Source organism: Coregonus lavaretus (assembly GCF_964263955.1).
Source record: "Coregonus lavaretus genome assembly, chromosome: 14".
Lineage (NCBI taxonomy): Eukaryota > Metazoa > Chordata > Actinopteri > Salmoniformes > Salmonidae > Coregonus > Coregonus lavaretus.
Window position 1 is genome coordinate 14,909,169 of NC_140001.1, and position 22,942 is coordinate 14,932,110.

The window sequence follows — 22,942 nt, forward strand, 5'->3', positions numbered from 1 at the left end:
AATTCATAAGCATTAGCCTACTTAAAATAAGACAGTAAAAGCCACAGGGCTTGAATAAACATGAGCCTAGTTGCATGGCTCAATAATAGGAGGTTTTAGTCCCTTGCTGGAGGCCACTGGACACAGATATTTAGCAATTTGAGCACTTTAGATTACCCTTGAATATAAGTGTAACATATCATTCAGTTGGTATGTAGTTCAATTAAACAAACAAATTATATGTGTATGGCAATTCTCTTTCAGTCATTTGTCAGAGACAATGACCACAGAAACGCCCAACCTCGGAAGGATCAGGCCTTTTCCTGTTCATAATATAACAACAGAATTTAAAACACAGGGGCGATGGTAGTGGTGCCTGATTAATCTGACCTGTGTTCAAGACAGAGGAAATGTGGTAAGAAGGGAAATAACTATTAACAACATCTGTGCACATTTTCTTAAAAGGATGATTACCCAATGTATTTGTGTTTGCTTGATAATCTGTCATGAACCCTGCGTCCTGAGTCTGTTCCTGCCTGTGTTGCCGTTTTTCTGCTCTGAATCTCCTGTTTCCTGAAGGTTCCTGAACGCACCCTGTCCGGTTGCCGGGCGACGTTGCTAGGCGGGTGATCTCTCGATTACCCGCACCTGCTTCTCATCAGCTTCGGCACACCTGGTCCTGATCATCACCCCTTCATAAACTCTGACCTGACATCCATTCCCTGCCGGATCGTTAGCCATGAACAGTATGTTTTGTCAGCGTATCAGCCTCTGAGTTACTAGCGTTAGTTTTGTTGTTTTGCACCTTGTTGGCCTGCCGTGTACTTACCTCCGTTTTTTTCTGTCTACAGTCATTCTCCCGGGACCTTCACCCAACCCCTGCCTGGTTGTCGGCGGCTGCCGTGCCATCATTGGATCTGCCACTTCATCTCCGCCGCCCGCTCCGTCTCCTGGATTACTCTGCATCTTTTTTGAATCTGTTAATAAATACTCACCTTCGTTCAACTCACCTCGTCCTGGTCTGCTTCTGGGTTCTGTCGTAGTGAACCGTGACATAACCATTACTTTCCTCGTAAAATTTGAAATCTAGTGTTATAATTCTACATTAATATCTAAAATGTACCATGCAGACTGATGAGAATAAAATGAATTACCTGGACTTATGGATCATCAAAGAGAATGATGCATTACATATAGACTTATACACAAAGCCCACAGACCGCAATACCCTGCTACGTGCAGATAGTATGCATCCCCTTCCCCTCAAGAATGGTCTACCATATAGCCAGTTATGCAGGGTTAAACGAATCTGTGGCCACCAGTCAGATTTTGACAGCAATGCTAAGAAAATGACAGATACATTCAAAATGAGAGGCTACAAGGACAAAACTCTCAATGCTGCAATGATGAAAATATCTCAAAAACCAAGAGAGGAATTGCTAAAAACTAAACGAAAGAAGAAAAACAACGCAACAGTGTTTTGCACTAAGTACACCAAGTATTCGGAGAAAATGAAAGAAGTCCTGAAAAAGCACTGGCATATTCTGCAATCAGACAAAATAATTGCACACCTCTTCAAGGAACCCCCACTGGTGGTATATAAGCGTGGTCGCAATATTGGGGATAGCTTAGTGAGATCTGACTTGACACCTATTCTAAATGGGAACTACAAATGTGGCTCATGCGCACAGTGCAATAGCACAACAAAAACATCCTCCTTCAGACACCCACATACAGGTCGAAAAATCCCTGTTAGGGGTATCATCTCATGCAAGACTATCTCATCACCTGTACATGTGTGAAAGCCTACGTAGGACAAATGAAAAGACAATTAAAACAACGCATAGCTGAACACCGCAGCTCAATCAGGTGTAAGAACACTGACTATCCAGTAGCAGCTCACTTTGTTGAAGCTAACCATCCCATCTCCTTCCTCAAATACACAGGCATTGAGCATGTTGCTCTACCAAGGAGAGGAGGTAACATTGAGACCCTACTACTACAGAGGGAGGCCTACTGGATATCCTATTTAAAAACATTGGCCCCTAGTGGTCTGAATATTGACTTTGATCTCAGGCCCTTCTTATGACCAATTATATTTTTTGTGAACAGGTACTGAAAATGAATGTATTCTTTCTACAGTTTATCAGCGTACACACAATATGTTCCCCCTGTTGATGATGCTTATTATGCATTATGGTTGAACCAAAAGATTTACATGTAACACATTTTTTTAATGACATTTGAAATATTTAAATATATATGTGAAATTAAATGAAACAATGTAAATTATGTTGATGCTAATGTTATGCTAATGATAACAATGTCATAATATATTCAATATGCTGTGGGCTATTGTCTTTTAACAGTTTCGCTTAATTCATTCTGATTAACCTAGCAATTACGACACAGCCCTCAGTCACTGTTTGTTCAAGCATTCATGACATTACCCTGAAGAAGGCACAGTGATGCCGAAATGCTGGTGGTTTCTTACCCAATAAATGACTGGGAGTTTATACATAGTGTGCGACTCTCTTTATTTGTTTTTATAGCTTACAGTTTATTCCCCGTTAGTCAGCTCCTCTACACTAAATAATGTTCTCTGGGTGTGCGCCAGCTCATACTTTTTATTAGATAATTCTACATGTAAAATTATTTGCTCTGTAGGCCTACTTTATTTTGGAGCAGTAACAACCCAGTAACAAACATAACCAAAACCAAAGGAAACATCAACGAGGTCATCAAGCACTAGTTCTATTAACTTTCAATCTATGTAGCTATTAATATCATGACCACGCTAATTATCCATTATTACCTGCATGCAGAAATCATATGTTTTTTCAGTGCTGGTACTGAAGCCTATTCCAACCTGTATTATATTTAGGAAAGGGGGGCTAGAACCAAAGCATGGACCAGTGAAGCTCTTTTAACATGGCCATTCAAACAGTTATAAACTGCCTTCGCTGCTCATTTAATTACAATTTGCATATTAGAAGTACTCTAGGAAATTAGTGCAGTATCCTGTCAATCACCCCACAGACAGGAAGCACAGCAGTGCCCTATGATTTTAGTAGCTTCCATCATGCAAATGTACACTATAGTGCATTCGGAAAGTGTTCAGACCCCAATACTTTTTCCACATATTGTTATGCTACAGCTTTATTTTAAAATTGATTAAATTGTTTTTCCCTACACACAATACCCCATAATGACAAAGCAAAGACAGGTTTTTAATAAATTTTTGCAAATTTATGAATAAAAAACGGAAATATGACATTTACATAAGTAGTCAGACCCTTTACTCAGTACTTTGTTGAAACACCTTTGGCAGCGATTACAGCCTCAAGTCTTCTTGGGTATGACTCTACAAGCTTGGCACACCTGTATTTGGGGAGTTTCTCCCATTCTTCTCTGCAGATCCTCTCAAGCTCTATCAAGTTGGGTGGGGAGCGTCGCTGCACAGCTATTTTCAGGTCTCTCCAGAGATGTTCGATCGGGTTCAAGTTCGGGCTCTTGTTGGGCCACTCAAGGACATTCAGAGACTTGTCCCGAAGCCACTCCTGCATTGTCTTGGCTGTGTGCTTAGGGTCGTTGTTCTGTTAGAAGGTGAACCTTGGCCCCAGTCTGAGGTCCTGAGCACACAGGAGCAGGTTTTCAACAAGGATCTCTCTGTCCTCTGTTAATCTTTCCCTTGATCCTGACTAGTCTCCCAGGCCCTGCCGCTGAAAAACATTCCCCCAGCATGATGCTGCCACCACCATGCTTCACCGTAGGGATGGTGCCAGGTTTCCTCCAGGCATGACACTTGGCATTCAGGCCAAAGAGTTCAATCTTGGTTCCATCAGACCAGAGAATCTTGTTTCTCATGGTCTGAGAGTCCTTTAGGTGCCTTTTGGCAAATTCCAAGCAGGCTGTCATGTGCCTTTTACTGAGGAGTGGCTTCCGTCTGGGCACTCTACCATAAACGCCTGATTGGTGGAGTGCTGCAGAGATGGTTGTTCTTCTGGAAGGTTCTCCCATCTTCACAGAGGAACTCTGGAGCTCTGTCAGAGTGACCATCTGGTTCTTGGTCACCTCCCTAACCAAGGCCCTTCTCCCCCCTTTGCTCAGTTTGGCCGGGTGGCCAGCTCTAGTAAGAGTCTTGGTGGTTCCAAACTTCTTCCATTTAAGAATGATGGAGGCCCGTGTAGCTCAGTTGGTAGAGCATGGCGTTTGCAACGCCAGGGTTGTGGGTTCGATTCCCACGGGGGGCCAGTATGATTTTTTTTTTGTTGATGCACTCACTAACTGTAAGTCGCTCTGGATAAGAGCGTCTGCTAAATGACTAAAATGTCAAATGGCCAATGTGTTCTTGGGGACCTTCAATGCTGCAGAAATGTTTTGCTATCCTTCCCCAGATCTGTGCCTCGACACAATCCTGTCTCGGAGCTCTACGGACAATTCCTTTGACCTCACGGCTTGGTTTTTGCTCTGACATGCACTGTCAACTATGGGACCTTATACAGACAGGTGTGTGCCTTCCCAAATCAAGTTGTAGAAACATCTCAAGGATGATCAATGGTAACAGGATGCACCTGAGCTCAACTTTGAGTCTCATAGCAAAGGGTCTGAATACATATTGTAATAAGGTATTTCTGTTTTTATTTTTAATACATTTGCAAACATTTCTAAAAACCTGTTATCGCTTTGTCATTATGGGGTATTGTGTGTAGATTGATGAGGATTTTTTTTTCATCCATTTTAGAATAAGTCTGTAACGTAACAAAATGTGGAAAAAGTCAAGGGGTCTGAATACTTTCCGAATGCACTGTATATACAAAGGTATGTGGACATCCCTTCAAGTTAGTGGATTTGGCTATTTCAGCCACACCTGTTGCTGACAGGTGTATAAAATTGAGCACACAGCCATGCAATCTCTATAGACAAACATTGGCAGTAGAATGGCTTTAGTGAAGAGCTCAGTGACTTTCAACGTGGCACCTTTCCAACAAGTCAGTTCGTCAAATTTCTGCCCTGCTAGAGCTGCCTCGGTCAACTGTAAGTGCTGTTATTGTGAAGTGGAAACGTCTAGCAGCAACAACGGCTCAGCCGCGAAATGTTCAGCACGTAGAAATCTTCTGTCCTCGGTTGCAACACTCACTACCAAACTCCAAACTGCCTCTGGAAGCAACGTCAACACAAGAACTGTTCGTCAGGAGCTTCATGAAATGGGTTTCCATGGCAGAGTATTTGGCGGATGCCAGGAGAACGCTACCTGCCCGAACGGATAGTGCCAACTGTATAGTTTGGTGAAGGAGGAATAATGGTTTGAAGATGTTTTTCATGGTTCGGGCTAGGCCCCTTAGTTCCAGTGAAGGTAAATCTTAACGCTACAGCATACAATGACATTATAGACGATTTTGTGCTTCCAACTTTGTGGCAACAGTTTGGGGACGGCCCTTTCCTGTTTCAGCATGACAATTACCCCCTGTGCACAAAGCGAGGTCTATACAGAAATGGTTTGTCGAGATCGATGTGGAAGAACTTGACTGGCCTGCACAGAGCCCAGACCTCAACCCCATCGAACACCTTTGGGATGAATTGGAATGCCGACTGCGAGCCAGGCCTAATCGCCCAACATCAGTGCCCGACCTCACTGATGCGCTTGACTGGAAGCAAGTCCCCACAGCAATGTTCCAACATCTAGTGGAAAGCCTTCCCAGAAGAGTGGAGGCTGTTATAGCAGCAAAGGGGGGACCAACACAATATTAATGTCCATGATTTTCGAATGAGATGTTCGACCAGCAGGTGTCCACATACTGTTGGTCATGTAGTGTATGTATCATTCTGTCAATAGCTTTTGGGTAATAAGAGCAGGTAACGGTATCCCACCAACCGCATGTCTATTCCACAGGTTATGGGACTAGGCCTAGGCCTAGGCCTACTTTGGAGGACACTCCCTACCACTGTCCGACGTCACCGGCCAGGAGTGGATGTCTCTGTAATAAAAACACATGGAGAGTTGAGGACAGGGAAAGGCTGAGCGAAAAACGTATTTTTTTCCCAACTTTATTATAGGCAAACGTGTAGCAGAATAATCGAAGTTTCTCTCTTTTTGAAAGCACACGGATGACGCGTTTTTCCGTTTTGGGAAGTAGGCTAAACATGATATTGGTGCGTTTGTTCTTGTGTTTTCTTTCGTCGGAGAGAAATAACAGTATTCCTGCCTAGCGGATTGGAGTGTAAATCCGCCATATTCGTCCTTGCCACGCCTGGGAGTCGACCTATTGGAAATAAAGCGGACACGTTTATTCATGTATTTTCTCATCGAATGGATTATGGGACTATAGGACGTAGGATACGAAGACATGCTTTAAAAAAGATGTGGAGAGTGACTGGACAAGAATGAGAATGCTTATCACATAGAATATTACGGATGATGTTTTAAACGGTTCTGATGATCATATTTAGAAGAAATATCAGACTACCCAATTAGTTTGACTGACATTTAGTTAACTCCCCGAGCCACTGTTTGCTGACTGACAGTCGGTCAGAAAGCGAAACGAAACGGGGGGAGGGGGGGCAACAATTTCTCAAATAGCCTATACATTCCCCCCCCCCCCCCAGGCAATGGCACTTTATAACGCGTCCATGTTTTATCTGCAGCTGTAATGGCGTGATTTGATATCCGTTAATTCTTATAATTTATCGCAACTGGAATCTGCGTAGTGCATAAAGAAGCACGAAAAGTGATTTTAAAAGAATGACCCTAGACTCCATAATGGCGTGTTGCCTCAGCGAGGAGGCGAAAGAATCCAGGCGGATCAACGACGAGATCGAAAGACAGCTCCGCCGTGATAAGAGGGATGCTCGCCGGGAATTGAAGCTGTTGCTTCTCGGTAAGCTAGTGGTGATGATGATATGCAAATAAAGGCCAAGATTCCATTTGGGTGGTGCTGTGCGAGCTACTCCTGAAAACCAGCCTGTAACTTTGTAGCCAGCCACACATGCCAAATTGTAGCAGTTCTCTCAATTTCAAGTGTTCCAAAGCCATTTTATTTGAATATTGCTACCATTTAGACTTTTAAAAACTCGCACGAACCATCCAACTATTCATTTCAATAAGTAGTAACTAGGATTATAGACTTGTGGTCTCCGTCTGTTTACTGACTAGGCCAAAGTCTAGGCGTTTTATTGGTAGCAATTACAGGGTCTAGAAATCCTGAGCTAAACGAGTGTTTACCTGCACTACATATAACACATGTAGATTTTCCTGAATGTTTCGAGTCGGAACGTTTGGCCCAACAATCTGTGCCCACGCCTCTGAATTTGAAAGCCTTTTTTTTAAAGGTACAGTCTAAAATACGGTAATCTGTTCAATGGTCATTTCAATTCCTGACATTTAACCTACCTATTGACTCATGAAGAATATTACTTATAGATTCCTAATGCTTAGCGCAACTGTCTTTTTCTATCACACCCCCAAAATATAAAGGTTTATTAGTGTTTACAAACTAGAAGACCGTAAGCAAGAAATAGGCCAATGGCTTTAAACATATTTTGAAGGTATCATGTGGATGTCATGGATTGTCAGTCCTTGCATCTAGAGCGCTGTCTATGAATTTGGGAGGGGTTACATTTCCCCTGCTCCATCCCTCAGCTGGCTGTATAGGCCTATATCATAAAAAGTGACAGGGACCACGTTTGGTTAATTATTGAATCCTAGAATGTAGCTTTAAAGGACCATCTTTTACTAAGTTACTATTCATCACCTCACCTCACAGGTGCATGTGTTTTAAGGTCCCTGTTTGATCCGTTTTTGATATAGGCCTGGCATACTGTATGATGAAAGTTACTTATGTAAAAAGACTGGGTTGTAAATGGTACTGGATTTGAAAGGGGCAGATGTAATCAAATCAACTCCTAGCTGCCTGAACTGCCTGAACTGAATGCCAGCTCTCATAGGCCTACGGACATGGGTCAGTAAACTGGATTTTCCTCACATTTGCTACAGGGCAGCAACGACGCAACAAATCTTTGAAATGCAGTATTGGTAATTCACAGAAAAAACAGGTCATTGTGAGAGGTCATTACTAACAGTGATCGTTCACTTTAGTTTTATGGGTGTATCGAAGTCCAACAGTTGTTAAACGTCTCTGTCCCCAAATGGGTTTGGGGAATGCATATACAGTGAACTTTAGCATCATTGACATTCTTTAAGAATAATGTAGCTCAGTTGGTAGAGCATGGCGCATGCAACGCCAGGATAGCAATAGTGTCCAACTGCAGCTCACAATTCAGGGCGTTCCTGCATCCTCAAGCATCCCATTGTTTCCTGCATGAAGCCCCCCCCACACACACTTTTTAAAGTATTATCAGTTTTTTTCGCACCTGCCTAACGCAGTCCTCCTTGCTAACTAGCGGGAGCGACACCAGTAGACAGTGTCCTTTGCTCCCGCCTGCCGAACACTTGCCTTTGCAGTCGATAACAGAACTGCGTGAAAACAGTGCCCAACAGACGGGGGCGAAGGACACTGTCTACCGGTGTACGGCAAGCTAGCTCCTTCTTCTGTGGGGTTTTATCGGTGAATGGCATCCTACGTTCTTGTGCATTAACGCCACCTACTGTACTGGCACGCCCCCGCCTCCCGCCTGTCCTAATTTAAAAATTTACCAATAGAAGTATAAAGAGGGGTTCTTGCAGATGCTGTCGTGCCCTCTTCACAACTGTCTTGGTGTGTTTGGACCATGATAGTTACTCGTTTTCATGCATTTACATTTTACATTTAAGTCATTTAGCAGACGCTCTTATCCAGAGCAACTTACAGTTAGTGAATACATATTTTTTTATACTGGCCCCCCGTGGGAATCGAACCCACAACCCTGGCGTTGCAAACGCCATGCTCTATCAACTGAGCTACATCCCTGCCGGCCATTCCCTCCCCTACCCTGGACGCCGCTGGGCCAATTGTGCGCCGCCCATGAGTCTCCCGGTCGCGGCCGGCTGCGACAGAGCCTGGATTCGAACCAGGATCTCTAGTGGCACAGCCTTAGACCACTGCGCCACTCAGGAGTCACTCATGCACATGTTTTCATTGAGAAATACTGCACCAAATATCTTAGTTAGATGTGAAATTGCCCGACTAAGATTTCCTCGGCAGAAACGTCAAAATTAATGACAGATTTCTTAAATTATCTTATATTAATTCAGACGCTATGGCGTCTGAAAATGGACAAACAGAACTATTGCGTTTTTTCTCGTTTTTCAAGTGAAGGTCTTTTTAAGGGAGTAAACGAGCACACTCGTTCGGTTCGCCTAGCCGACTTCGACTAGCCGCCAACCGAACTGAAGCATACTGACGCATTACCTAAAGTATCTTGATGGGAACACCCCTAGAGCTGTCTGTTTGTGAATTCCGGTGGGATCCTGGGTAACATGTATTCTATCACATACATTGGACAGTCTGGTGCAAGTCTATAGGAGATTTCAGATGCATAATAAAGAACATCAATATTAGAATGGAAAGCGCTATAAATTAAATGTATTATGTTAGGCTACTTCATTATTATTGTATTTATCCTTTACCACAATTTTTGTTGTCTACAGCTACACGTCATCATAGAATGTAGATGCACAATCCACAGTAAAAAATACAAGCAGTGATGTAATATTTCCACATTTGCGTTAGTTCCCTAAAAAATGACTTGTCTCAATGTTATGATGTAATCCACATGAGAGAAGCTGGTAGAGTGATGGGGAAGACTGCTGCCTTGATACAGTCCAGCCTTATGCTACGTTCGTAACCAAGTGGGAATTTACCTCATACGACTAGGAAAAACGACCCTCCAACTGGTAATTACTAGTGGGAAACTCGTTGATCATCCCTGAGCTCCGACTTCTCCCACATGCGGACCTCTGATGTCACCTACTAAGGAAATTACTTCGGTAACAGCATTTTCGGCAGTTAAATGTAACAACAAAACAGTATTTATAAAAAGCCATCTATAATGTGTTTTTTTAACTCTATAAATTGCTTACAAACTTGATAGCTGTACATTTAGATCATGGTTTACGCATCTTGTTGGACATTAGTCAATCAGCATTTTTCAACGACTTCAAAGCACCTGAATGCATCCAACTGGTATTTACGACTTCACAACTGGTAAACTCCCACCTCCCACTTTTTTACGAATGCAGCATTAGAACACATTAGTATTGGTCTCTATGGTTTAGGCCTGATTTACCTGCTGCTCTGTTTGTGACAATTACATCTCTGCTATATAGACAGTGGGGTAAAGTACTTAAGTAAAAATACTTTAAAGTACTACTTAAGTAGTTTTTTGGGGTATCTGTACTTTACTTTACTATTTATATTTTTGACAACTTTTACTTTTACTCGACTACATTCCTAAAGAAAATAATGTACTTATTAATCCATACATTTTCCCTGACACTCAAAAGTATTTGTATTTTTTATTTATTTAACCTTTATTTGACTACGCAAGTCAGTTAAGAACAAATTCTTATTTACAATTGAAGGCCTACCAAAAGGCAAAAGGCCTCCTGCGGGGATGAGGGCTGGGATTAAAAATATAGGACAAAACACACATCACGACAAGAGAGACACCACAACACTACATAAAGAGAGACCTAAGACAACAACATAGCATGGCAGCAACATATGACAACACAGCATGGTAGCAACACCACATGACAACAACATGGTAGCAACACAACATGGTAGCAGCACAAAACATTGTACAAACATTATTGGGCACAGACAACAGCACAAATGCAAGAAGGTAGAGACAACAATACATCACGCGAAGCAGCCACAACTGTCAGTAAGAGTGTCCACGATTGAGTCTTTTGAATGAAGAGATGGAGATAAAACTGTCCAGTTTGAGTGTTTTTTGCAGCTCGTTCCAGTCGCTAGCTGCAGCGAACTGAAAAGAGGAGCGACCCAAGGATGTGTGTGCTTTGGGGACCTTTAACAGAATGTGACTGGCAGAACGGGTGTTGTATGTGAAGGATGAGGGCTGCAGTAGGTATCTCAGATAGGGGGGAGTGAAGCCTAAGAGGGTTTTATAAATAAGCATCAACCAGTGGGTCAAGTACTCGTTATTTGAATGCTTACCAGGACAGGGAAATGGTCCAATTCACACACTTATCAAGAGAACATCCCTGGTCATCCCTACTGATGATCTGGTGGACTCACTAAACACACATGCTTCGTTTGGAAATTATGTCTGAGTATTGGGAGTGTGCGCCTATCGATCCGTAAATTAAAAAAACAAGAAAATGGTGCCGTCTGGTTAGCTTAATATAAGGAATTTGAAATGATTTATGTTTGATGCTTAAGTATATTTGAGCAATTACATTTTACTTTTGATACTTAAGTATATTTAAAACCAAATACTTTTAGACTTTTTTTGTGCATTGCAAAAACAAATATATATTTGTATTTAAAAATAAATAAATACATTTACATTTAAGTGTAAACTTAAACAACTAAAACCAAATAGAAAGTATGTAGAAAAGATAAGGCACCTATATATTTTTGAGAACTTACAATCAACAAAATAAAAGCTAGATAATCAGGCCCCCATTGATTTTGTTATAATGTTCGAGCATATGAACACAGCATTAGCCATGTCAAAATGTATAGAATTGCTGGAAATTTGCTTAAAAACTGCAATATTCTCTCAGCTCCATGGCAAAACGTATAGAATTGCAGGAAATTTGCTTTAAAAATACATTTCCTAACTTTCCTTTTAGCTAATGGGACGCAGTCTTCTAATAGGACTGTAAAGCATCATAGTAGCCTTGATCCTACAGTGTGACATTAGATATAATATCCTATAGATATAATATACTCCTTGAGTACATTGAGGTTCCAGAGAGGGATCTCTGCTGTCGATTGGTAGCCTAACAACTATTATTATTATCAATCCTGGGTCATATTCATTAGTGCACAACTTAGCAAATTATAGCAAAACATTTTTGCAATGGAAATCGAAAATAAGCGTTTCTTATTCTGGTAGTCCCTCCCTGTTTCAGTTAAAAATATATATATTTTGTGCCCAGTGAATACATTTAGGCTCTGTTGAGGACCTCTGTCAAGGATCTCTTCAGGATCCAGATCTAGAGCTCACATCACAATAGTTATTGTATCCATGGAGATGTTGTTCTTGGTCACTGACCAGGCCAAGAAATCTAAGGAGCTGGCAGGAGCAGCCGGGAAAGGAGATCTAGAATGTGTGTGTGTATCTACAGTGGGGCAAAAAAGTATTTAGTCAGCCACCAATTGTGCAAGTTCTCCCACTTAAAAAGATGAGAGAGGCCTGTAATTTTCATCATAGGTACACGTCAACTATGAAAGACAAAATGAGAAAAAAAAATCCAGAAAATCACATTATAGGATTTTTAATGAATTTATTTGCAAATTATGGTGGAAAATAAGTATTTGGTCAATAACAAAAGTTTTGTCAATACTTTGTTATATACCCTTTGTTGGCAATGACACAGGTCAAACGTTTTCTGTAAGTCTTCACAAGGTTTTCACACACTGTTGCTGGTATTTTGGCCCATTCCTCCATGCAGATCTCCTCTAGAGCAGTGATGTTTTGGGGCTGTCGCTGGGCAACACGGACTTTCAACTCCTTCCAAAGATTTTCTATGGGGTTGAGATCTGGAGACTGGCTAGGCCACTCCAGGACCTTGAAATGCTTCTTACGAAGCCACTCCTTCGTTGCCCGGGCGGTGTGTTTGGGATCATTGTCATGCTGAAAGACCCAGCCGCGTTTCATCTTCAATGCCCTTGCTGATGGAAGGAGGTTTTCACTCAAAATCTCACGATACATGGCCCCATTCATTCTTTCCTTTACACGGATCAGTCGTCCTGGTCCCTTTGCAGAAAAACAGCCCCAAAGCATGATGTTTCCACCCCCATGCTTCACAGTAGGTATGGTGTTCTCTCATAATTCTTTGTCCTCCAAACACGACGAGTTGAGTTTTTACCAAAAAGTTATATTTTGGTTTCATCTGACCATATGACATTCTCCCAATCCTCTTCTGGATCATCCAAATGCACTCTAGCAAACTTCAGACGGGCCTGGATATGTACTGGCTTAAGCAGGGGGACACGTCTTGCACTGCAGGATTTGAGTCCCTGGCGGCGTAGTGTGTTACTGATGGTAGGCTTTGTTACTTTGTTCCCAGCTCTCTGCAGGTCATTCACTAGGTCCCCCCGTGTGGTTCTGGGATTTTTGCTCACCGTTCTTGTGATCAATTTGACCCCACGGGGTGAGATCTTGCGTGGAGCCCCAGATCGAGGGAGATTATCAGTGGTCTTGTATGTCTTCCATTTCCTAATAATTGCTCCCACAGTTGATTTCTTCAAACCAAGCTGCTTACCTATTGCAGATTCAGTCTTCCCAGCCTGGTGCAGGTCTACAATTTTGTTTCTGGTGTCCTTTGACAGCTCTTTGGTCTTGGCCATAGTGGAGTTTGGAGTGTGACTGTTTGAGGTTGTGGACAGGTGTCTTTTATACTGATAACAAGTTCAAACAAGTGCCATTAATACAGGTAACGAGTGGAGGACAGAGGATCCTCTTAAAGAAGAAGTTACAGGTCTGTGAGAGCCAGAAATCTTGCTTGTTTGTAGGTGACCAAATACTTATTTTCCACCATAATTTGCAAATAAATTCATAAAAAATCCTACAATGTGATTTTCTGGATTTTTTTTCCTCAATTTGTCTGTCATAGTTGATGTGTACCTATGATGAAAATTACAGGCCTCTCTCATCTTTTTAAGTGGGAGAACTTGCACAATTGGTGGCTGACTAAATACTTTTTTTCCCCACTGTAAATGTGAATAGGGCTGTAATAGGTGATTATGGCTTTTGGTTTGTTTGTCGAAGTCCTGACTCTGGGTCAGATGTTATCCTTGTCTGGATATAGTGCCTCGCACTTCTTCAATTACCCATGTCTTCCTTCCTTCCCCCTCCTCACCTCTCGTGGTCCTCTGTAGCTCAATTGGTAGAGCATGGCGCTTGTAACGCCAGGGTAGTGGGTTCGATCCCCGGGACCACCCATACGTAAAAATGTATGCACACATGACTGTAAGTCGCTTTGGATAAAAGCGTCTGCTAAATGGCATATTATTATTATTACCTCTCACCCCTCTCCCCCTTTATCAGGTACTGGAGAGAGTGGGAAGAGCACCTTCATTAAACAGATGAGAATCATCCATGGCGCTGGCTACTCAGAGGAGGACAAGCGCAGCTTCACCAAGCTGGTGTACCAGAACATCTTTACTGCCATGCAGTCCATGATCCGCGCCACAGAGACCCTCCGGATCCCTTACAGATATGAGCACAACAAGGTAAGGAGGGAAGGAGGGAGAGAGAGAATGGAAGTGTGTGTATGACAGTGACAGTGAGAGTGAGAGAGGTGTGTTAGCGAGCATAAGGAGGAGATTACGCAATCTTTCATGGAACAGTCCTCCACAATCACATCCTGTCTGTTTTGGAACTTCCTGTGTCTTCCTGTCACTCTCAACCAACCCCCTTCCATGTCATCCAGCCAAGGGTTTGTGTGTGAGAGAGGAAAGTCATCTGGTGTACTACTGAGGTCTTATTTCTCGGTTTCAGTTGTCTGCGTAGACATATGAATTCCTCTTTGATTAAGACTGGTGCCCCTTGTCGTAACCCTAAACCTAATTCTGCCTATTTGTTTGATCAAATAAAGTGGTGCTATCCCTTTCCGGTTACAAAAAAGTTGGGTCTACAGGAAATAAAGTCACCTCTAGAGCTGCAGGTAATTCCACATGAAACTGGCCAATAGAGGAACTGAGACCTATCTGTTATCGACTGGCCATGTCTCATATGAATCACTAGGCTTGGTGTGACATCTGACCATGCAGTCTCAGATTGTTATTAGAGGATAGGATGGTTCGCTTATGTATGTTCAGTGGTTTATCTGTTGTTCTTAAGTGTTCATATAGTCTTATATTGATTAAATCACAAGTGGCCTGTATTGTATATGAAGCCTGTGGTATATTCCTGTTATGCTGGCTTAACGATTGGATACTTTCAACAAGGGGCAGTAGCATGTCATTTCCAGGTTGTCACAAGGCAAAAACAATCTCTTCCTTTTTGGGTTTTGGTGTACAAGGTACAATAGAAATAAGTCATGAGGTGAGGCCAGATAAGGAAGTGAAGACAGTCATGTCACGTGGGGGAATTCCTTTTCCTTTTTCTAAATAACATTAGAACATGATACTGCTGGAGTTGGGCTATGTGGTAGCTTCATATTAGGCCCTAAGAGTCATCTGTGGAACGGCATATAGTGAAAGAAATAGGCCACGTTCTAGGTTCTTTAGCAGTGCATCTCAGAAGATTCCTATATCATATTAATTGGCTTCCTGAGACGTTAATTAAACACCTCTCCAGGAGTAATGGGATCTGATCATCTGTGCACTACGATTGCAAAGTAGACCACCTGGAACGCGGCAATACTCACCAACTGTCAAGATTGCCTGCCTCTGCCTGGGTTATGATTTAGTCCCATTTCAGACACACAGAACCTTGAATTGATACCATTTAATTTATATGTTTGTTTCTGTCGACTGAAAGTCTAACCTGGAGGAGTGTCTTAATCAGTTTTTTCCTCTCTCAGGGCAACGCTAACGTGGTCCGAGAGGTGGACGTGGAGACAGTCAGCACGTTTGCGAACCCCTACTTAGACGCCATCAAGTGTTTATGGAATGATCCAGGCGTCCAGGAAGCTTACGACAGGAGACGGGAGTACCAGCTGTCGGACTCTACCAAATAGTGAGTAAATGAGATCTCTAACTCTACTTGTAAAAGCTTAAAAGAGACAACTTCAATGGTCACGATGTTGTAAATACTGTGCTTTATCTATGGTCAACAAATAGTTAGTAAATACGAGATTTCATGGTCGAATGTTCCCTAGGCTGCCAACTTAAAATATCAGACCGTGTCTTTGGTCATGTTTTCGATACTTTCATCTATTACCATCACATTCCCCTCCTCCCGGTCAGTGGGCACTCACATACTTTTTTTGTCTCCGTAGTTACATGAATGCTCTGGACCGGATCGCAGAGGCCTCTTATCTTCCCACCCAGCAGGATGTGCTGAGGGTTAGGGTCCCCACCACAGGCATCATCGAGTACCCCTTCGACCTCCAGAGTGTCATCTTCAGGTATGCCAACCATCAAGCTCACTGGGATATTCTATTCTAACAAAGCAACAATGGAATAGAATGACACCCTGAGATGAAGGATCGTCTCAGTTCTCACACTAGCCACTGATTATATGTAGCCTTCCACTTCCATATTGGTGTAGTGGGGAGAACAGACCAGTGGGTGGAGCTCTACCAATTGATGTTATATTCTTGAGGTATCTACACTCAGTGGCCATCTAGTACCGGGTCGGACCCCCCTTTGCCTCCAGAACAGCCTGAATTCTTCGGGGATGGAAACGTTGCTCAATTAGTATCAAGGGACCTAACGTGTGCCAGGAAAACATTCCCCACACCATTACACCATCGCCACCAGCCTGTACCGTTGATGGAGCCATGGACCCATGCTGCTTACGCCAAATCCTGACTCTGCCATCGGCATGATGCAACAGGAACCGGGATTCGTTGGACAAGGGGATGTTTTTCCACTCCTCCATTGTCCAGTGTGGGTGATCGCGTGCTCACTGGAGTCGCTTCTTCTTGTTTCTAGCTGATAGGAGTGGAACCCAGTGTGGTCGTCTACTGCAATAGCCCATCCGTGACAACGATCGGCCAGTTGTGCGTTCCGAGATGCTGTTCTGGACACCACTGTTGTAGTGCGCTGTTATTTGTACGATTCTCACGATTCTCCTTTGACCTCTCATTAACGAGCTGTTTTCGCCCACAGGACTGCCACTGACTGACAATGTTTTTTGTTTGTCGCAGCATTCTCTGTAAACCCTAGACACTGTTGTGCGTGAAAAGCCCAGGACGCTTCCCGTTTCTGAGATACTGGAACCTGCGCGCCTGGCACTGACGACCATACCACGCTCAGTTGCTTTGGTCGTTAGTTTTGCCCATTCTAACATTCAATTGAACAGTAACTGAATGCCTCGATGCCAGTCTGCCTGCTTTATATAGCATCCCAAGGCCACGTGACTCACTGTCTGTAGGAGTGAACCATTTTTGTCAACGGGTGGTGTACGTAATAAATAGTGTATAGGACAGGCTTACAAGTTCACTGAAACAATGATCATGTAGCAAACACGAATAGGACCTACAGTATATTTCCATGCCAACTCTAGTGGTACTCAAGTCATCTGCACTTAACGTTGCTCCTCTGTTCCTGTGACAGGATGGTGGACGTGGGGGGTCAGAGGTCAGAGAGGAGGAAGTGGATCCACTGCTTTGAGAATGTCACATCCATCATGTTTCTGGTGGCACTCAGCGAGTATGACCAGGTGCTCGTAGAATCCGATAACGAGGTGAGCGTTTTTGTTAACAACTGTACAGTATGTCTATCACACACACACAACAGGGCCGGTGTTATGGGCGGGCCTTAGGGGGTCTAGCCTGCCCTACCGTATCTCCGTGCCTGTCCAAATAAAATATTTAAGTATTAATCATTTTTGACGAGCGCCGACAGAAAGACTCATGAATCTCAGATAAAGCATCAAAGTGAGCTAAACAGCGCCCCTCTGTCACAGTATGTGTAGCCCATGTATCTGATGCTGTCTGGCCAAAAAGGATTATGGCATGTCATACTCTTTTTGGCCATACAGCATCAGGTACATGGGATACATATAGTAAGACAGAGGGGCGCTGTTTCGCTCGCTCAGATGCTTTCTCAAATCAAATCAAATCAAATGTTATTTGTCACATACACGTGTTTAGCAGATGTTATAGCGGGTGTAGCGAAATGCTTGTGCTTCTAGCTCCGACAGTGCAGTAATATCTAACAATTTCACAACATATACCCAATACACACAAAACTAGTAAGGAATGGGATTTAAGAATATATACATATATGGACAAGCAAGGACAGAGTGGCATGGACTAAGATACAGAAGAATATTATAGAATAGAATGCAGTATATACATATGAGATGAGTAGTGCAAGATATGTAAACATTATTAAAGTGACTAGTGTTCCATTTCTTAAAGTGGCCAGTGATTTCAATAGGCAGCAGCAGCCTCTAATGTGCTAGTGATGGCTATTTAACAGTCTGATGGCCTTGACATAGAAGCTGTTTTTCAGTCTCTCGGTCCCAGCTTTGATGCACCTGTACTGACCTCGCCTTCTGGATGATAGCGGGGTGAACAGGCAGTGGCTCGGGTGGTTGATGTCCTTGATGATCTTTTTGGCCTTCCTGTGACATCGGGTGCTGTATGTGTCTTGGAGGGCGGGTAGTTTGCCCCCGGTAATGTGTTCGGCAGACCGCACCACCCTCTGGAGAGCCCTGTGGTTGTGGGCGGTGCAGTTGCCGTACCAGGCGGTGATACAGCCCGACAGGATGCTCTCAATTGTGCATCTGTAAAAGTTTGTGAGGGTTTTAGGTGATAAGCCACATTTCTTCAGCCTCCTGAGGTTGAAGAGGCTCTGTTGCGCCTTCTTCACCACATTGTCTGCGTGGGTGGACCATTTCAGTTTGTCGGTGATGTCTACGCCAAGGAACTTGAAGCTTTCCACCTTCTCCACTGCGGTCCCGTCGATGTGGATAGGGGGGTGCACCCTCTGCTGTTTCCTGAAGTCCACGATCATCTCCTTTGTTTTTTTGACATTGAGTGAGAGGTTATTTTCCTGACACCACACTCCGAGAGCCCTCACCTTCTCCCTGTAGGCGGTCTCGTCATTGTTGGTAATCAAGCCTACTACTGTTGTGTCGTCTGCAAACTTGATGATTGAGTTGGAGGCATGCTTGGCCACGCAGTCATGGGTGAACAGGGAGTACAGGAGGGGGCTGAGCACGCAAATGCCCGTTCAAATGATTCGTTCTGGCGCCGGCCCTGACACACACACACACACACAAAGTACACCTATTTGACTATTTAGTTAACAGCAGCACTTTGCATGAAGTTACATAATTTGACAATAGGACTCCCAATAATATCCAACAAAGCAAGTTAATTACAGGTCTCTGAAACATTGTACAATTCGGTCACTCAAATTACATTATTCCAATTGGCAAAATAATGTGAATATATCTGTGGCAATGGTCTTCTTTCTCAACTATGGTGTACAACAGACAGGGGTATTAGAGGCACACCTCTGCACTTCTGAAGGTGAAAGGCTTTTCCTTATTTAAAAGAATGGAAATAAGACAGCTAGACCTCCCTTTCACTTGGAAATCAGCTGTTTTGAATACAGCCTCGGGGCAACAGAACTTCCTTAAGAGAAGCTGTTTTGAATACAGCCTCGGGGCAACAGAACTTCCTTAAGAGAAGCTGTTTTGAATACAGCCTCGGGGCAACAGAACTTCCTTAAGAGAAGCTGTTTTGAATACAGCCTCGGGGCAACAGAACTTCCTTAAGAGAAGCTGTTTTGAATATAGCCTCGGGGCAACAGAACTTCCTTAAGAGAAGCTGTTTTGAATACAGCCTCGGGGCAACAGAACTTCCTTAAGAGAAGGCATACCATCTGTTTGTTCCCAGCAGTTTCCAGCATGCTCTTGGCTTTTCCACTGTCTCAGTGTCCTTGGGGAAAAACATCTGAGAGAGACCGTTAAAACATCATTAATGTTTATGGTGACGATACAATATAAACAGCATAAGACCAGTTGGTTGGATGTAAAGCTGTGACATTTGACCGTTTTGTCACCTGTACTTCAAACCTGCAGCTCAAACCTCCATGCAAATCTGAGAATTAGAAGACCTGAAAGATTGCTTGTGGAGCACCGCACACAAATGAGCAGAGATTTGTGACAATACTCTTGTCTAAATGGATATGACATCATAGAATGGACTTTGTGGGTACACTTAATGTGCTTTAGGTGCTGTGTGTGTGTCTAGCAGTGAATGTAAAGGTTAAAAGAAAGTACATAGCAGCCCAGTAGTGAACTGAAAAGGCATCTGAAGGCCATCCTCTCTCTCTCTCTCTCTCTCTCTCTCTCTCTCTCTCTCTCTCTCTCTCTCTCTCTCTCTCTCTCTCTCTCTCTCTCTCTCTCTCTCTCTCTCTCTCTCTCTCTCTCTCTCTCTCTGTGTCTCTCTGTGTCTCTCTATCTGATTTAAAACCTGTACTTAACGGGATAGTGTAGCTAAACTATCCCTTTAATGAGAGCAGCTGGACTTAACAAACTGTGTTCTTCTACCCTCGTTTCTCTCTCAGAACCGAATGGAGGAGAGTAAAGCTTTGTTCAGGACCATCATCACATATCCCTGGTTCCAGAACTCTTCCGTCATCCTCTTCCTCAACAAGAAGGACCTCTTGGAGGAGAAGATCACGTACTCCCACCTGGTCGACTACTTCCCGGAGTTTGACGGTGAGTGGCCTCACTTTACGTAAAGCCTGTGGGTATAATGGTTTATGAGTTGTTAAAAGCATTCATGAGCCTTTATAATGTGTAATAACAAGGCTTATAATATATTAATGTCTCTAACATAGGTCCCCAGAGAGATGCCCAGGCTGGCCGCGAGTTCATCCTGAAGATGTTTGTGGACCTGAACCCAGACAGTGACAAGATAATCTACTCCCACTTCACCTGCGCCACGGACACGGAGAACATCCGCTTTGTGTTCGCCGCCGTCAAAGACACCATCCTGCAGCTCAACCTGAAGGAGTACAACCTGGTGTGAAACCATAGAGTTAGAATATTAGAAGGGACTTCTTCAGCATGAGCGCAGCAAGGCTGGGGCCCAGAGACCTTTCTCCAACTTACTCACTGTCAAATCTGTGAAGGGAAAAGAAATGGTTGCATAATATTAATTTATTGCCATTGTTGACCCTTTTCTTTTTTCTATTTAAAAGAGAACATGATTGAAGAGTTTAGAGGGTTTGAAGGTTGCTGTTGGATATGTACAGCACAGTTCCTCCAATTATTAGAATTGTTTTTAGCAAAACAATTTTAAAGACACTCAATGTGGCGGCTGGGTTCTGTCCAACGCCTCTGAACTTGATTCCAAGGTGCTCCCGCCTTTTTGTTTTTGATTCAACCTAGTCGGTCCATTCCACCGCCAGCCTGTGGCGAATTAACACATAGATTCCTCCGAAAGGGTGAAAAGTGTTGATACTGTGATTTCTTAAAATTGGGCTGTATAGTGAGGGAGCACCATGATGATCATCGCCCTTCGCAGGCCCCAGGGTCAGGAGTCAGTTATTTAATGGACAGTGTTGTACCACGCTTTTTAAGGTCCTATTTATTGCCGATGCCAAAAGGATGTAGCGTTAACTCGAGGCACCCTTTCGCGCTGTTAACTAGAAAGAGTATTGGAGGCAAGACAGGACACAGCCTTTTGTACTAATTGTAAGTCGCTCTGGATAAGAGCGTCTGCTAAATGACTAAAATGTAAATGAAGGCACCAAGAGTTTACCATGCGCATGAGTGACCTTTTTAAAGTGTTTCACCCTGTTTTTGGTTAAACTTTTCTCAACCATCTTGTATTAATTGTTGAATGCCAAAACCACTTGCTGAACTCCGCTAGTGACCGGCTGTGAGTATGTGGACGGATGTATTCCATAGGCCCCTTTTTATTCAAGTCTTGGGTTTAGTACTCCTTACACAGTATGAAATTGTTATTTTATTTTGCCCAGACAGAGGCAGGGACCGGGGGAATGGAGGACCTTGCTCTACTGATGGGTGACACAGAGTCAGTTGTGAGAATCTGCCTTTTAAAGGGGCTCTTCTCTTGTAGCGGTGCTGCTAGTCTTCTGTCACTGCCTGGACTTAGCTGGGCCACCGCAAATGCAGATATGGCAGCCAATCATAGCGCTGATGTCTCAAGTAGACTGAGCAATCGCAATGCAGCTGTGTCCTTTTGATTGTCCAATCACAGCCTGGCTGGCTGACTGTTTTAGTTTGTTAGCAGGGGAGATGATTAGCTGTTTCCCATGTTAAAGGGGACGGAGCATTGAGCACAATTTGTACCAAAGTAATCCTCACCTCTGATTGGCTCCAGTGGCTCTGACCCCCAGTTATTTCTCTGAGTATATCAGTTTTTTGTAACAATGCTCTAAACATAAGCCTGTAATTTACATTTTATTGAGGCATAGTGCAATTATGAATGCTATAATCATTATACATACATCTCTTTCTCATATATACACTGCTCAAAAAAATTAAGGGAACACTAAAATAACACATCCTAGATCTGAATGAATGAAATAATCTTATTAAATACTTTTTTCTTTACATAGTTGAATGTGCTGACAACAAAATCACACAAAAATTATCAATGCAAATCAAATTTATCAACCCATGGAGGTCTGGATTTGGAGTCACCCTCAAAATTAAAGTGGAAAACCACACTACAGGCTGATCCAACTTTGATGTAATGTCCTTAAAACAAGTCAAAATGAGGCTCAGTAGTGTGTGTGGCGTCCACGTGCCTGTATGACCTCCCTACAACGCCTGGGCATGCTCCTGATGAGGTGGCGGATGGTCTCCTGAGGGATCTCCTCCCAGACCTGGACTAAAGCATCCGCCAACTCCTGGACAGTCTGTGGTGCAACGTGGCGTTGGTGGATGGAGCGAGACATGATGTCCCAGATGTGCTCAATTGGATTCAGGTCTGGGGAACGGGCGGTCCATAGCATCAATGCCTTCCACTTGCAGGAACTGCTGACACACTCCAGCCACATGAGGTCTAGCATTGTCTTGCATTAGGAGGAACCCAGGGCCAACCGCACCAGCATATGGTCTCGCAAGGGGTCTGAGGATCTCATCTCGGTACCTAATGGCAGTCAGGCTACCTCTGGCGAGCACATGGAGGGCTGTGCAGCCCCCCAAAGAAATGCCACCCCAC

At 43.4% G+C, this 22,942-nt stretch overlaps 1 protein-coding gene across 1 annotated transcript; it reads left to right on the forward strand.

The window, feature by feature from the left end:
- The first annotated feature begins 5,945 nt into the window (after positions 1 to 5,945).
- On the forward strand, positions 5,946 to 22,610 carry LOC311141632 (guanine nucleotide-binding protein G(q) subunit alpha-like). Its single transcript, XM_084177023.1, has 7 exons — positions 5,946 to 6,857; positions 14,161 to 14,345; positions 15,641 to 15,795; positions 16,058 to 16,186; positions 17,340 to 17,469; positions 20,310 to 20,463; positions 20,586 to 22,610. The coding sequence occupies exons 1-7, from the start codon at positions 6,722 to 6,724 to the stop codon at positions 20,774 to 20,776; spliced, it is 1,080 nt and encodes a 359-aa protein (XP_084033149.1). The 5' UTR covers positions 5,946 to 6,721; the 3' UTR covers positions 20,777 to 22,610.
- The last annotated feature ends 332 nt before the right edge of the window (positions 22,611 to 22,942 follow it).